We start from the raw sequence: 17,051 nt of genomic DNA, 5'->3' as shown, positions 1-17,051 counted from the left end.
CCAGGAGTTAGGAACGGATCGGTTCGGTTCTCTTGCTTAAGGTGGGAAAGCGAGCAGCTCCTGGCCACTTCCTGTCTCCGTTCAGTCAGTCGGGTTCTGGGTTTGGACCAGTAGGCCGCAGTCGGTGAGTAGAGTGAAGCTCTAGGCTCGGGTCAGGCTCTGCTGCAGCCCGATCAATTCCTTTCACTCATTATCAGCTTATGCTTTCTCTGTGAGCGTGTTGGTCCAAAGGAACCAGCCTTCCCAGTACCATCTGCCGTTGGGTCAGTGTGGTGTCCCCCCGCCTGCGCCCATCCCCGCTGACCTCCAGAAGAGTCCGAAAGGCTGGCCTGAATTGTGCGTGACCTTTCCGCTGACCCCCATGGAGGGAAGGGGCTTTACTGCCTCAATGCAGGAGGCAGAAAGAGACAATAGGGCTGCAGCTCTGCAGCCGAGGATCACCAGCTTTCAGAGAAGGAGGACGTCCATTTCATACCGCAGGGCTGCAGAGAATCACTTACTGATCAATGATTTAACTGGTTTGAAGTCCTGAAATCTCATCAAATACAGTGAGAATATACACTAAAAAAAGAAACATGATTATTTCTCACTGTCTGAAGTTAGATTATACCAAACATTTCTCGTTTTATGTCACTCAGAATTACCAGAATTATTTATTTTTTGCAAAATGTTACAAAACTTGAGATTTTTTTCTAACTTATTTTTGTCTTTGGTCCAGTTTCCAGTGTTAATATCTTGAAATAAGGTAAAACTTTTCAGCAAGATATTAGAGCTTGTTATATCGATTTTAAAAAGTATTAGCTCCTCTTGCAGATTATTTCACTTATAACATGACAAATTTTCACAGGTTTTAAGTGAAAAAAAAATCTGCCAGTGGAACTTTTTCATCAATGTTAAGGATTTATTTACTCAAAACAAGCGCCTACATCTTCTAAAAAGTTAGTTTATCTTATTTCAAGTGAGCTAAGATGTTTACACTAGAAACTAGACCAAAAGTACTTGGTGATACTTTGTGTTTTTGCACTGACCAGCGGATCCCACCGAACCCCACCGAACCGTGACTCTGCAAATATGTGACGCCCAATGTGAGCTTTAACGCCCCCTGCTGGATCAATTCAGCATCAAACTACGACATCCTCAACAAAACAAAAGCATTACCTTGTACTAAGGAGTAATGACACTCAAAGGAGATTAGATAAGTTTATTTAAAAAAAAATTAGAGAATAAGCAACAAATATCGCTGCAATTGCATCCATTTAAAAAACGTTAAAATAGATGTTAAAGGAAATTATTTTCTGATCAGGTTTATAAATAAGAGAACCATGAAGGAAGGAAGTATTAATGCTAGACAGAAACTTTACATTTACATCAAGTTTACATGATAATACATGGAGACAAATATTTACACTATGTGTGTCTGGAAAATTATTAATGCCGCACCAATACACAAAACAACAGTAATTATTTTTATTTTGACGACCGTCTCACTGTGTGACACTTCCTGTTGCCAGGCAGATTTTTTGTGTTTCTGATTTCCTTTGTACTTTTTCCATGATGACTTTACCACACAACAACTTTACTGAATTTAAAAAACAAGAACTGTGTGATAAAAAAAACAGTAAAAACAGAAACGATCTGTAATGAGGTAAGTACTTTTTTACATCATTTTATGTAAATATTTCAGCCTGGAAGCATAATTATGAGCATGTTTGTGCAACCAGCTGTAGTTTTTTAAATTCCTTACAGTTTTTTTAAAATAATCATTCAAGCACGACAAAAACATCAAAATATAAACATATTTATACCCATGGCAAGCGTATAAAACCTTTTTGCCCCACGTCATAAGAAATAAGCAAATAACTTGACATAAAGTCGTTGCATTCGGGGTTTTATGTGTTTATTTTGCAAACATTTATATTCAGTCTATAGATATGCTATAGGTAGTTAAAATTAATGAAAAAAATAATTCTGCCCTTTTTTCTGCTGTAATGTCGCCTCTAGCATACAAAGAGATATGATAACACCTTTAAAGTCTACATAACGTGTCACAAATGAAGGCCTTGATATTTCTCTTTAAAATGAATGTGAAAGGAGAGAAAGTGCTCGTTTTAAGCAAAGTTCACATGTAAACATTTAAACACATGAAGCAAAAGGTCATGAGTGATTCAGACAGTCTGCAGTTTGGCAAAGGTTCAGAAGTAAGACTCGTCAACAAAGTGCTTCACTTTATAAAAGCAGGAGTAAGAAAAACGTCAGACAGGAAGCGGGCCGCGTTATCGTCCACCCTCGCCGATCTGTAAACATGGCAGCTAGTGTAAACGCATTTCACCGGTCAGAAAATGTTAAAACTGCTGCTCAAGTACAGCCATTTCATACAAAGGTATCACAAATTAGTTCTCAGTTTGAGAAGAACAATCTGTACACAAAAAAACGTTGACGATGCGCTCTCAAAAACGGAGCTGCAATCAGACGCCCCCTGATGAGATAAAAACGGTGATGTCACAGGACAAAAAAAATAAAAAAAAACAAAAAACTATTTAACATGTTAAGGCCACCTGGCAAAGGTTTAAGCTAAAACCCAGGGATAAAAAGTGAATTTACATCAATTCTTCCGGTGCAATCAGAGTGGAGAAAGATGCTGAAGGTAGATGTAAAAGGCACAGGTGTGTCTGCAGGTACGTTAACGCAACATGAGAAAAACTAAAAATTTAAGAGATACTTGGGTATTTTACATCAATATATACATGAGTGCATAGTATCCAACACTGTGTGCTGCAGCCACTTCTGCTCCTCTATGGATGACACAGAAACAATAATTACTGAAGCTTCTCACTGGTCCAGGTTCATCACTACCTCAACAATCTAATATTCACCAACACATTTAGATTAACTCGTCGCTCAAACGTGTATGTAACGCTGTCCGCTGTAAGTGGCTTTGAGGTCCATGCATCCAAATATCTGAAATACTGGAATGAAAAATGTAAAATACAGGAAATAAACTGATGGGGAAAAAAAGCTGTTCACAACGATTTTCAAACTAAATCAAAACGGTTAGGTATTTTAAAATAGTGACAAATTTAGTTTTTTATTTTAAGAAGAAGTTTGAGCTCAGATGGCGACTCTGGTTAGTCACCATCTTTATCTGGTTAACAGGTCATCTTTATCTGGTTAGTCACCATCTTTATCTGGTTAACAGGTCATCTTTATCTGGTTAGTCGCCATCTTTATCTGGTTAACAGGTCATCTTTATCTGGTTAGTCACCATCTTTATCTGGTTAACAGGTCATCTTTATCTGGTTAACAGGTCATCTTTATCTGGTTAGTCACCATCTTTATCTGGTTAACAGGTCATCTTTATCTGGTTAGTCGCCATCTTTATCTGGTTAACAGGTCATCTTTATCTGGTTAGTCACCATCTTTATCTGGTTAACAGGTCATCTTTATCTGGTTAACAGGTCATCTTTATCTGGTTAGTCACCATCTTTATCTGGTTAACAGGTCATCTTTATCTGGTTAGTCGCCATCTTTATCTGGTTAACAGGTCATCTTTATCTGGTTAGTCAGTCATCTTTATCTGGTTAGTCACCATTTTATCTGGTTAACAGGTCATCTTTATCTGGTTAGTCACCATTTTATCTGGTTAACAGGTCATCTTTATCTGGTTAGTCACCATCTTTATCTGGTTAACAGGTCATCTTTATCTGGTTAGTCACCATCTTTATCTGGTTAACAGGTCATCTTTATCTGGTTAACAGGTCATCTTTATCTGGTTAGTCGCCATCTTTATCTGGTTAACAGGTCATCTTTATCTGGTTAGTCGCCATCTTTATCTGGTTAACAGGTCATCTTTATCTGGTTAGTCACCATTTTATCTGGTTAACAGGTCATCTTTATCTGGTTAACAGGTCATCTTTATCTGGTTAGTCCCCATCTTTATCTGGTTAACAGGTCATCTTTATCTGGTTAGTCGCCATCTTTATCTGGTTAACAGGTCATCTTTATCTGGTTAGTCTTCAGTCACTACCATCTTTACTGCTGGTAGCGACTGATATGTTTCTGTTCAGTTGTGAAAAGTTTATAAAATGAACATTATTTTCCTGTCGATTGAACTAAAGCAAACTAAATGGCAGTAAATGTTACTTTTGTTGAATGAGATGGTCTGAATCCAGCTGCTTTGTGCAGCCGGATGCAGCTGGACTTTTCCACACCAGTGCCTCAGATACGTTCAGGGAGGCATGAATTCATTACTTCACAGTATTTATGCATATCGGCTCACAAAAAAAAAATCAACCTAAGTTTAACACATCACAGCATTTAACCAGAACAAGTGACAGTAAATACATACACCTCTGAGCGGCTCCCCATAAGGAATCTGATTTGTAAACGTTGAAAGGTGCAGATAAATAAAGTATCTGTCTCTTTTTTCCTCCTGTGAGCTCCGTCAGTGGACCGAGCGACGGCTCTGAGGTTTTCCTTCATCTGACCCTCAGCTGGCAGGTCGCGGTCCTGGTCTGACTGCAGCAGCATCCGCTCCCCTTGTCCAATCACGGCGGCCGTTAGTCGACGCCGTCGAAGCCCTGGGCGTTCTCGATGGCGATGTTGAGCTTCTCCCTGAGCTTCTCGAACGACTCGTAAGGAGGGAGGTCCAGACGGTTGAAGCTTTAGGGGAAGAGGAGGAAAATGATCAGGATCAAATCTGCATGTGGGGAGAATCTCTAATAGGGATGAATTAGAATGAAAAATGCCTGATTTTATTTATTGTTTCAAAAACAAGCAATCAGCAGGAAAGAGGAAACGTCTGCATACATAACGAAGAAACTACACTTTGAAACTAATCCTACCCCTTAACTCAATTTAATGAAATATACAACTTATTGACTCAATAATCATCAAAAATATTAAATTAAAACCATGTTATAATATTTGTGTGCCTGTTCAGCATACTGTGTTAAAGAGACACCAAATAAATTATATTACAAAATGGTTACAAACCAACAAGACAAGAAAATCTACAGATACTAACAGTAATAATAATAATAATAATAACAATAATAATCGTAAATAACAATTGGACATACAGCATCAGAATAATTACTAAATCCTAACCAAATTCTTCTTAATCTGTGTTATGTAACAATAAATAAAATTTAAAATTAAAAAACAGAGAAAAAAATGATACTAATGACAGTAAGATAACAAAATAAACAACTATTAACACAGAAAAAGGAAGGGAGAAACTCATATTTGTGTTAATTTCCATCTTCCCTGTCCAGTGTGAGTATCATAGCTTTGTTTGTATTTTTAAACTAGGTGATGTTTTGACATTGTTTTAGCTCCATATTCATTTCATTCCAGCTACTGTGATACAAAATCTTTTCATAGCTGTTTGGACGCTACACATTTTGAAATTCAGTGTTCAGTCAAAGTCTGATAAAGAAGCCGACTGATCAGACAGAAAGGAAAGTTGAGTGGAAGGAAAAAGTGTGATTGAAGTGCATTTAAAAACCTATTTCACTTTCATAAGCTGAGATGCTTTGACTGTTTCTGGCATTAAATGACTCACTGACAGCCACTGACTGATTTATGAGCAAATCTTTATGTTTACAGTAGATTTTAATCCAGTTTAATTTGATGATGTTGTTTTTAATGGATGAAGCGCTCACCATGTGTGGGCTCTGGGAAGTTTATCACTGGTTCCCCAGAGCTCGATGGTAAACAGCTGCGGTCCGTTAGAGCCTGAAAGTAACGACAGAAACAACAGGAGACGTTTTACTGACGTCAGTTCAGAAAAACACAATAAAAAAAGTAATAAACACTGGAAATTAAAGCCTATTTTTAAGTGAAACAGAAGAAATTACAGTTTTTTTGTTTAGGGCTGAAGTGATTAATCGATTATTGAAATAATCATCAAACAATTTAGTAATCGATTATTGAAAACTGGAGTAAAAAAAACTATTTGCTGAAAGAACACCACACAAAATTAAACAAAAACATTTACATTTTGAATTTAATTTAATAAAAAATCCTTCTTTCTCCGTAAATATGTTCAAACCAGAAGTTTTAGCTTCACCTCTTTCAAATTCTGCAGAAAACCTTTAGCTGTCTAATTATTACTGACTTAATCCAATTTTTAAAACTTATAAATATTTCTTTGGCTGCAGATGCTACAAAAACATCAAGTGTTGACCAAACAAATGATATGTTGTCGAAATAAAATGTTTATTTTCTTAATTAAGAAAGGAATTGAATTATTTATTTTCATCTTTTAATGCATTTCTAATTATGTGGTTAAAAATCTACAGACTGTGCCTTTTTTCTGTCTCACCGTAAAGTTCTGCGAACCCGTTCATCGGGACTCTGGACGTTCCCGTCACAAACTGCAGGAGTCGGATTCTCTTTTCTGCATCCATCAGCAGCACCGTCTGCACAAATCAATAAACAATAATCAATAAACAATCACATCCCAGCCAAATGACGGACTCTGAACCGAGGTGAGGAAGATGCTCTTGCCTTCCAGAACCACTGGATGACCATGTGGTCGCCACAGTAACCGTTCTTGTACTTGGTGTTCTGCCTCCAGTCGTTCACGTCCACGTCTCCCAGGCCGCACATGAGCAGCTGGGAAAAGAGTAAAAACACGGAGAGCGGATTATAATCTAGGTTTTCCCACAGGTTTATTAAACATTTTAACACCAGATCAACTACATAAAAACTCACCTCAAGCTCGTTCTCATCAAAAATCCTGATCAGATCCTTTGGTATCAGCTCAAAGAAACCCTGAAACACATAAACATTTACTTTTTCTTTTCCTCCATTTTTACTGCTTCACCACCTCAGAAACATTTACTTACCTCTTTGAAAGCCATCATCTGTTTCTGTATCCTGTTCACAAATCTCCACTGCATCACCAGGCTGCCACACACAAAACGTATGATAAACCCGTCATTTAAGCTTTCAGAGCAGTAATAAACGTATCTGAGTGGTTCTTACTCGATGTATTGCTTCTTGTTTTCATTGGTGACAACAATCTCAGAGCCTCCCGGTTTCAGGTCATGCTGGTGAGTCTGCAGGACGATATTTATTATTTATTACAAGTTATTTAAATTAAATGTCTGGAGGAAAGTGTTGGAGATGCTGAACATGCCTCTCCAAACAGCTCCTCATCAATGGTGAACCTCAGGTCCAAATCCTCCGGGTCGTTCTCCAAAATCCACTTTAAGGAGTTAAAGTACTCGCTGTCCTAAATTGAAACAGACGCAGATTGAAAACGGTCAAAATGTTCCAGGTAATTTTCAGTTCATCGTCTCCAAACGCGGTGGAACTCACGACAGACTCCATGTCCTGCAGCGTGATCGGCTTCTGCAGCATCATCTTGTAGAACGGCCGGATGAAGAACGCTAGAGAGGTAAACCGAGAGACGAGGCTCAGAAAACATCCATCATCGCAGCAGGAGGAGTTTTTATCGACGTTGAAGCACCACTTCCTGTTCAGTCAGGAAGCGCTTACCATCAAGGAGTTTTCCGTGAAACACCGCCATGCCAGCCACACGACCAATGAACTTGAAGTAGGTCAGGTGGTCTTCATTGCACAAACCGGAGTTGGGGTTGATCTGCAGCGTGTAGTTGTCTCTGAAAGGAACAGAAGATTAACGAAAACAAATTCAGTTTTTCAGCTTGTGTGCGTGTTTCTAGTGTCAGAAGCAACACCAAAGCTCTGACTGATGCTTATCTGAGGTAATGTGATTCGCTGGGTTTGGTTACAGACGATGTTCTGGGGTGTTGGATGATAAAGAACCGACTCTAACCAGCTGGCTCAGATGAAATCAGATGGCAGGACAGACAAGACGTTTTCTCAATCGGCAACAAAATAACAGCAACGCTCTCTCTCACGGCGACTCAAGCTTGGCCTAGTTAAAGCCCTCTGACCTGAAAACTAACAAGTCAGCAGCAGAAAGGGTTGCTTGCTTCTCTATTAAGCAAAACATGCAAAGAACTAAAATTAAAGTGCATTTTTACCTGAGTGAACGATAATCAGGCCAACACAGAGGCCCTTTTCTGTGCTTTAAAGTGACGCTGATTATCAGTTTTCCATTTGTTTCTTTCTTAAATTTTATGTTGGAATGTAAATCTTTTTCTATTTGTGAGGTTTCTACATGACCTGTGCAGAGGAAGCAAGATCACTGCAGAGACACAAAACCTTACCAGGTATTTTTGGTCTAAATATTTTAGTACAGTTTCTGCAACATATTTGAGCTCATTGTACGTGAATGATTCCTTAATATTGATTAAAAGTCACAGTTCCTGTCTCGTCATAAGTGAAATAATCTTGTGAGATTTTGTGTTTTTGCACTGTAACGAAGCAAAGAAAATATTTTAATAGAATCTTTTCTGACTAGCCGTTTGTCACAAATACAGTTTATTCTCTTACTTCTTTATTTTACTTCTGGAATGTGATATTTACCAAAAACAGAAGTTGACATACAATAACATTCAAGCAAAAATAAGAGCTATTAGCTGATAAATTGGCATTGACAGGACGATGCAGCTGCACCGTCCTTCAGGAGAGTTTATTGTAAATATTTATTATTTCATAAAGACATGACGTCTAGATTCAGTTCTGCTCTTCATATTCCTTCTTTTTGGTGTTTTTTTTTTACATTTTAACACGGCACTGAAAGCAAAAAGCAGCTGAGATTCTTATGTTTTAAAATGGATTTGAATCAGTTTTTATTAAAGCAGAAACATTGCCATATATCACATTAGTAAAGCATATAATTTAGACCTTTAATCAGACAATACAAACATTTATAATAGCCGGTTCACTTGAAAACACATTTTAAATATATCTGTTTAAGATTATCTTCAACACTTTGGAGGACGGAAGCTTTTCAACACATAGTTAATGTTTTTTTATGGGTGCACTGATTTATCGGTGCTGATTTCCTTAATTTTGGGAGATTGGTGATCGGCTGATGTTTGCATGTGAAGCTGATATCATCCACTGATCTTTTCTGCTTCAGCAAAAGTCTAAAAACCAATCGACGTCCTGTCATGTGAGAGAGACAGGCCTGGCAGACCGACTCTCCAGGTCACGTCTGCACATTTACAGTAAAAATAGTCGCCCCACTGTTGCCGACTCATCAACTTTCTTGCCATATTCAGCAACGTTTCAGACAAAAAACTAATTGCTATCGGACGAAATCAGAATCAGCAGGTCAGGCTTTTTAAAAGATGGTGATGAGCAATGGGACAGAAAACAGCAACAACTTCTGTTCTGATGTGGCCTTCCTATAAAACAAACAGCTCAGGTAAACGAAGAGAAGCTGATTTCTACTTTATTAAGTGACTAACCAAAGGCAAAATCAAACGAGATAATAAAAGTTTAAACATACGTGGCAGAATACTCGAACAGTCCGTAGTACGGGTTGAACATCTCCTTGGACATGAGGAAGAACCACTCTCTGGCCAAGCCGCCGTAGTCCAGGCCCTTTTCTCCCTCGAACTCCACCCAGAGTCGAGCCTTCAGCAGCTCCGGCCGCTTCACCGCCAGGATGCGTCTGTAGGAATCCTCCAGCACCGAGTTTCGTTTCAGCTTCAGCTCAAAGCGGTTTGGGATGTCGGCCTTTGTTGGGAACAAACGGCGTTCAGCTGTTACCTGCCGCATCAGATCTGTAATCGCTGCTGCTGTCTGATGAGACTCACCGGTTTGATCAGCTTCTTTCTGAAAAACTCGTACTTCTGCTTGTAATCTCGAGAGTAAGGCACGGCCTGCGATGAAACGACGGCATTAAGAGACACTACAGCTTTTTACTCACCGCAGAAACACAAAGTCCTAAGTATTTTTGTCCTGTTTCTAGAGCAAATATTTTAATAAATGGAATAAATAAGACTTTCAGCAGGAAACATGAGCTTGTTTTCAGTAAATAATTCTTTAAATTTGATGAAAAAGTCCTAGTTGATTTGTAAAGAGTCTGAAGAGTTACATGTAAGGTAGTTTTGTCTCATTTTACGTGTACTACAATAGAAATGAATCCAAAAATCGTGTTTTTTCAGTGCTTTTATGGCAAAATGTTTCTTTCTATACTCACTGGACCGGTTATAGCCGAGTTCTGCAGTCTGGGATCCTCCCACTGTGTGGCTCTGGTGTCTATCAGATGAAACATTTTATAAATGTCATCCACAGACAGTAAGACAATGTTAATTTTGAGTCTATGAAAGCGTACGAACTGTGATTTATGAAGAATATCCTGCCATCGCTGTGGATCCGCTCCTCCCATCCAGGCTGCAAACAAAGAAAACATCAGAAACATGTTACAGAACTTCATGTCCACCAAGCATCCAGCGACCTAAATACATATATACACAAGCATTTGTCCCAGCCACGTTGTCCCTGAGCGTCTGCAACCAAAGAGCTTACTGGCAGCGGGCCGAGGTCTTTGGGGTCGAGGGAGCCGGTCCTCCTTATCTGCGGAGGAATCCTGAGCCTCGGATCTTCCTGAGGAGAACAAGCAGGTTGTGTTTCAGTCACAGATAAATAACGTCAGTCGGTGACGGAGATCAGACGCCGCTCCTGCTCTCACCCAGGTGGTCATCTTTGTGTTGTGATTGATAAAGAAAGGTCTTCCGTTTGGAGCGCAGCGCACCTCCCAGCCCTGCGGTAAGCCTGAGGCCTCTGCGCTGGGTCTGGGTTGAGCGGCGTCTGTAGGGCTGACCGCCGCCGGCTGGGACTGCGGGCTGGAGTTCTGAGGCGAAGCTGATCCACTCTGTGGTGCCGCCGCCACCGCCGCCACCGATGCTGCTGCTGCTGGTGCGTCTGCAGGTTTCTGTCCAACAAATAAACCAATAAAGTTTTATATAAAGTTTAGTATAAGAATTGGAAGAAACAGAATCGATTATTTTATAAACAGGGCAGCTTTTGTGAAACCAAATTTAATCAAAGTTTAAAATAAATCTAAAAATAAGACGATTATTTTCTCTCGCCCTTCCTGTGATTTTGTTGTGACCTGCATTTTTTATTATGTGAATGTGTTTGTATTAGTTGGTTTTATTTAATGGTTTCAATGAGTAATAAAAAATAAAGTTAAAAAAATTTACATAAAGCTCAGCATAGCAATTTTTTTCCTGTGAAATTTCATGAATTTATATTTTATACATTATTAGAGTCTAAAGTCAAAGTAGAGAAAGGTTTGTTTTAAAAAATGTCAAATATTAAAAAACAATAGTTTTCAGTTTGAGAGTCGTGTGTGGAACGATTGTTGGGACAAGTTAAAACTGTCTTTCACTCTAAATTTAAAAAAGTTTACAAACAATTTGTTAAACAAATACAACAAGGTCTGATTATGATCATTTTCATTTATGAGTTTGTCTACAGACTCAGTTAAAATTCCTTCAAGATATATTTTAGATAAATACACAGGAAAAACTCTGCTGTTTAAATTTAGAAATGACTGTATTTCAAAATTAATACAGCCATTTAAAAGTGAAGGTATGATAAGCTTATTATTCCACTTACACGCTTTGGGTCTCCTCTTGTCATTGACAGAAATTTAAATATTCCTGTTTCCTGCTGATTTGTTAACCAAATCGAGTTCATTCAACTGGTGTTGCCTCTCCAGTCACTTCAATTCAAAAACCTTTTTCATTGCTAAATTATGCAATAAATAGACATACGAGCTCAACAACAGAGATATTTGTTTTCAATCTGTAATTTAACCATCAGTTTTGTGAGAAGCGTTATTATTATAGCCATTCAGCTTTCAAGTGTGTCAGGAAACTATGAACCTTCACATAATGTGGGACGTCTGTGCTTGCTGCAACATGAGTTGCATTCAGATGATACTTTAGGCTTGGACAGATTCGCTGATAAGCCAACTCCTTTTTGCAGAACTTGCACACAACAGCGTCCCATCAGGTCATCTTTAAAAGCAAAAATGAACCACCAGAGGGCCAGGAGAGGATGTTGACTGTGCGTCAGATTTATGGCCAGAAACACAGAACAAAGATCAAGCGACTAGTTGAGTGATCTTTGTTTTGCCAGATAAACAAAAATAAACCTCTGCTATTAGTTAGTGTAGGACGTTTTCTTTACTTAAGGTGTGCCGATCGATCGGCCACCGATCATAATCGGCCGATTTCCGTGAAAAAGTGTATGATCGGTGATCGCCGATCACGGTCTCTTGTTGCCGATCACCTGCTTCTCATTTCGCAGCCTGCCTGTGCAGCTGGTCTCCTCTTTCCTTCACACTGCGCAAACGCGCAGCAACAAATCCTAAGCGATGTGGAACTATATCGCACTGAGTGAATGGGGAAGTTTGCGTGTTGTGGGGAAAATTGAAGCACGTCAAAATGCATCAACACAACGAAGCTAATACGACATAAAAACAATGCCATACTTGACGGAGTTTGGCTACATCGAGGCTCACTGCAGTAAAAAAGACATATGGAGGATCAGATAGCAGGTAAAGCAGCGCACAGCTACAAACACTCACCCGGATTAGCATGACGGTCAGAAAGCTAAACAAATAACCCGCAAAATTATTTAAGTCTTCGAGCTGCGATGTAAGACGCTGGTTCTGCTCTCCTGTTGAACCGCTGCTACGCTACAGGTAGTAATATTTCACAGACGGAGCTTCGCTTCTGCTCCACCTGGTAGTGACTCTCACACCGAACCTCTGCTTAAAGCTGCAGCAACTTAAAAAATAAATTTTACATACGTATTAAAACTTTCGCTGTCCTAACATGAGACAGAGAATCTCTGAGAAAAGAATCGATCTCCTCCCTGATCTGCATAATTACTCCGCTCAGTCAGAAACAGCCAATCAGAGCTAGCAGTAATCAGCTAGCCGCCATGCTAACAGGAAGTTTTCATTCAGTAAATCTGGATTGTTTATTGTATGGAACCTGTTTTTGCCTTTGAATGTTAAGTTTTATACTTTAATTTTTTTGGCAATGTTGAGAGGTTTTATTTTGGCTCTTTGCATTATTCAGCCTCTTCAGAGCCTTCATATGTTTTCAGTCTGTTAAAGATAGTATTATCAATAGCAGTACAATTTGCACAATGCCTGTTTTGTTTAGTTTTCTTCTTGGAAAAAGTTATTAAAAACAAGTTTTTGGCTAAATGAAGGTGAATTCATGGTTCCTTTTTCCACATAATGTAACCGGTAGTGCTTATGATTAAAAAAATAATAAGTATGTGATCGTGATCGGTGATCGGCCCTCATGGGTGATCGGAATCGGCAGGAAAAAACCTGATCGGCACATCTCTACTTAAGGGTGTAAATCTCCACTTGCTTTGTATTCTGCAGTAAAATAAAATGGGCTAAGTGAGCAGTAATAAGAAAGCTTTGTACCTGAACGACTGGTCGCACCCATGTGGTGGTTCGGGTGTTGTGGTTGACATAGTAGCGTCTTCCTTTATTGTCACGCTTCTCCTCCCAGCCTGGAGGCAACTGAGGGGACGAGGGAAGTAACTATTGAACAATATAAATAAATAACACTGATCAGTAACGCCTCCCATGTGGACAGACACTGAGTTCAACTGTATAGCAGGGAAAGACGGAGCAGCAGCTTTGAGAGCTGAGGCGTAGCAGAGGCACCAGTAGTTTAGCATGTGGTGAAGTGAAACCGGATTAGTCAACCTTTTGTGGAGGCAGAAAGTACCCACCACAGGACTGGCAGGTTGTTCCTCTCTTGCAGAAGTCTGCGAACTTTCTCTGAGGCTGGAATGGTTTGAATTACTCATGTGATTCTGCAGCAGAAGACATGAAATCTGTTATCAGCTTTTAGCCTCCCTCCCTTCCTCTCGGTGGAAGCGGATGGCTCCCATTAGTCTGTTTATGAATTTCAGTAAGAGAAACCTCGTGCTTCTCACATTCTGTGAACTGCGCAGCTCTCTAGCTGAGGATCTTGAAACGCGATGGTTCCTGTTCTCGTCGTTGACCGACGAGAACTCCGGCGGCTCGCTGGACGCGGGCGATGTGAGCTGATGGTTTCTGGGGTGCAAAGTGGATTCGTCCTCTGTGAGGATCTCCCAGCTCTGGAGCGTAAAGAGACAGAAACTGTGAGGTTAAGAAGCAAAACAAAGTAGTGCTTAGCAAGAAATAAAGGAATACAAGAAAAAATACTTTAAAAACAAAAAAGAGTAAGACAAATATCATTTAGATAAGAAGCAACACTGATAAAATGCAGATAAACTCATAAAACGTTCTTGTATTTTGAAACTGTAGTGTTTCCTGATTTAAAGTTTCTGAAAGCCTCGTGGTTTCAGGACGTTGTCTGCAGAGTGTATTCGGTTCAAAACCTTTAAGCAGAGCAACGAAGAGATTTTAAATTCAGTGCTTCGACACACAAAGTCAGACAGGACAGACTTTGTTGGACTGTTTTTGGACTTTGGGAGGAAGCAGAGTACCCAGAAAAAAACCCACATAAGCACAGGGAAAACATGCAAACGCCACGCAGAAAGGATTCAAACCAAAAACCTTCTTGCTGCAAGACAACCGTGCTGCTAACTGAGCTACTGACCAAAAGGCCATTAGTGTCACAAGATCTGAAAACAAAAAAACCCTGTTTGAGCTCTGAACTTTCTTGGCATCATAAGAAATAAAGTTTAAGTTTTCATGAGAGAATGTGTGACTTCTGGAAATAAATTCAATCAAGTGTCATAAGCAGATATGAAAAGTGTTGCATAAGGAAGAGCCTTTGTGTTATTTTTAAGCATTAGACCAAAGGGTTGTTCCATGTGTCACGATTAAAGGCTTACTATGAGCTGAAAGTCATCGGTTTCGTTAAGGTGGAGCTAACCACACCCAGAGTTAAAACTTTCATTAAATCATCCAAAAACAATTGAGACCTAAGGGTAAAATACATTCAGATGCTAGAAGACAAAAACAAAAAGACTCCTGTTATTTGGTTAAAAGCTCTTAAATAATATTAAATATATGCTTATTTATTTATTACTACCTCAGCAGCAAGGCAGAGTCGCTGATATCTGTTAATTTTTCTTAACTTGCATGATTGTGAGTTGAAGTAATGCGATAAATGTGCTGAGAAACAAACATTTTCATTACAGAACGTTATATGTTGGCAGAGTGAATTAAACTCCGTCATGTAGCTTGATGGATCAGCAACAGGGCGGGGCAGCATGGCTTAAAAATAAAATCTTTGTCATATCAGATCTGATGTAGATCTTTCTTTTCTAAAATAGAAATTGCAACTGATGGGGAATATTTTCAAAAAGTGGCTTTTATTTCAGTCATCCATTCTGTGAGTTTTAGGTTGGAGTACTAGGGTCCGGCTATGAGAACTTTTGTTTAATTACGATATTTTAATTAATTACGTTTTCATTCTCTCATGAAAACGTAAACTCTATTTTTTATGATGCCTCCAGATTTATTAGTTGATGTGCAAGAAACTCCAAGTTAAATTATCATTCATCACTTTAGTGCCATATTCCAGTCAGATCTTCAACTAGACCACATCAGTGATGTGTTGGTAAAAGTTGCAGACGACATATTGTGTACTTAAACTTTTAAGGCTTGATTGAACTGGTTCATAATACTAGAAGAATAAAGATGCAATTTTGCCAGAATGTCTTAAAATTAAGAGAAAAAAATTGTTTTCGTGAGAAGAAAAGCTTCTAGATATCAGCATAACCATCTCTGTCTTTGTGACTCAGTTGTTTGCACAATCGCTTCAAAGTCCTGACACTGATAATAATTTGATGCCGATGTGTTAAAATATCAATTATTTTATTATCTGTAAAACTGATAAAGTATAACTTCAAAGATGCTCAACATTTATTTTTTTGTGTCATTTTTCATGTTGGTATTTTGATAAAATTACCAACATTATTGGTAAATTACCAACATCATTGGTAATTATTACCAACATCATTGGTAAATTACCAACATTATTGGTAATTTTATTGGTAACACATAATAATAGTATTATTACGACACTATGACTTTAATCTCATCATAATAAAAGAAAGACCTTAAGGTTTTAATATCCCGTTGTAGAGTTGCCCTGAATTCAAAGTCCAAATGTAGAGAAGCTGTAAAACAATGCTGCCAAACAAAATGAATCGCTCTGATTTGTGGAAACACAAGGAGTGGATTGGAGAAAAACATCCTGATTTACCATAAAGACTCAAATGTCAAAAATTCAGTTAATCGATAAAAATGATTTATCGCCCTAATCAGTAATATTCTTTTCACGCAGGCGATACTTCTTCTATGAATTGTGTAGTTGGTGTAGTTTGTTCCTATAACCTTATTGGAAATGACCCAGAGGATGGGGTCTTGTTAAAGTCTCCTCTTCATTACCGCTGTAGCTCTAATTCTCTAACTGAGTTTTCGGTTCTGTCAAAAAGCAATAAAAGCTTTTGCAGAATAAAAACTGAGGATCAGTTAAAGAGTTTCTTTAGGACGCATCACTGTGGGCCTGGACAGGAAGCAGAACGGCGTTACCTCTGGAGACTCCTGCGGCGTGGCGCTCTCGTCGTGCTCTGAGATCTGTCTGCGTGTGATGAAGGCAGGTTCCACATCCGTGTTGCTGTTCTGCGGCCGCTGGCTCTCCCCGTTGCTCTGCCTTTGTTCAACAGACACACAAACACATGTTGGCTCCCATCCACCGGGGAATGAATCTGAGGAAATGATGTCACTCATGGAGGCGCGGAGGACATCCTACTGCATGGTGGGCCGGTGCCACTGCGTGGTTCTGGTCACGTGGTTGACGAAGTAGATCCTGCCGAGGTTGTCCTGCCGCTCCTCCCAGCCAGGAGGAAGAGGAGGCAGCATCTGGCTCTGCCTGGGGCCCGACATGTCCTGGTCCAGAAGCTCCCAGCCCGACTGCACAGGAGGAAAACATTTAAATCACTCAGTACAGATGTGGAAACCAACAGTTTTTATTTCTACGTCATGTTAGTCAAGAGGCTGGAAAATTATTCCTGGTTTAAGTTTTTTTTTTCTTTTACGAATAAAAATCAGCAAAATGTGCATCTCCTCTTGGGCACTACCTTTTTTTTTTTTTAATATTTATTTATTGAGTTTTGCA

At 39.2% G+C, this 17,051-nt stretch overlaps 1 protein-coding gene across 2 annotated transcripts in view; it reads right to left on the bottom strand.

Moving 5' to 3' along the window:
- Positions 1-1,186: 1,186 nt before the first annotated feature.
- Positions 1,187-17,051, bottom strand: part of nedd4a (NEDD4 E3 ubiquitin protein ligase a) — a 38,106-nt gene continuing 22,241 nt past the window's right edge. For both annotated transcript variants that reach the window (XM_014980474.2, XM_014980471.2), the window contains 21 exons: positions 16,686-16,846; positions 16,466-16,586; positions 13,870-14,034; positions 13,663-13,746; positions 13,349-13,468; positions 10,580-10,822; positions 10,417-10,494; positions 10,227-10,281; positions 10,088-10,146; positions 9,702-9,767; positions 9,392-9,621; positions 7,507-7,628; positions 7,327-7,397; positions 7,145-7,240; positions 6,991-7,064; positions 6,852-6,912; positions 6,718-6,777; positions 6,511-6,618; positions 6,326-6,422; positions 5,664-5,736; positions 1,187-4,659 (listed from right to left, as the gene is read on the bottom strand). In XM_014980474.2, the coding sequence (XP_014835960.2) occupies positions 4,557-4,659; positions 5,664-5,736; positions 6,326-6,422; positions 6,511-6,618; positions 6,718-6,777; positions 6,852-6,912; positions 6,991-7,064; positions 7,145-7,240; positions 7,327-7,397; positions 7,507-7,628; positions 9,392-9,621; positions 9,702-9,767; positions 10,088-10,146; positions 10,227-10,281; positions 10,417-10,494; positions 10,580-10,822; positions 13,349-13,468; positions 13,663-13,746; positions 13,870-14,034; positions 16,466-16,586; positions 16,686-16,846 (2,247 nt within the window). In that variant the 3' untranslated portion in view covers positions 1,187-4,556. The remainder of the gene's footprint in view (positions 4,660-5,663; positions 5,737-6,325; positions 6,423-6,510; positions 6,619-6,717; positions 6,778-6,851; positions 6,913-6,990; positions 7,065-7,144; positions 7,241-7,326; positions 7,398-7,506; positions 7,629-9,391; positions 9,622-9,701; positions 9,768-10,087; positions 10,147-10,226; positions 10,282-10,416; positions 10,495-10,579; positions 10,823-13,348; positions 13,469-13,662; positions 13,747-13,869; positions 14,035-16,465; positions 16,587-16,685; positions 16,847-17,051) is intronic.

Source organism: Poecilia mexicana, unplaced genomic scaffold (genome assembly GCF_051168715.1).
Source record: "Poecilia mexicana isolate PSO_F unplaced genomic scaffold, ASM5116871v1 scaffold_3, whole genome shotgun sequence".
NCBI lineage: Eukaryota > Metazoa > Chordata > Actinopteri > Cyprinodontiformes > Poeciliidae > Poecilia > Poecilia mexicana.
This window is presented reverse-complemented; position numbering and strand designations above follow the sequence as displayed.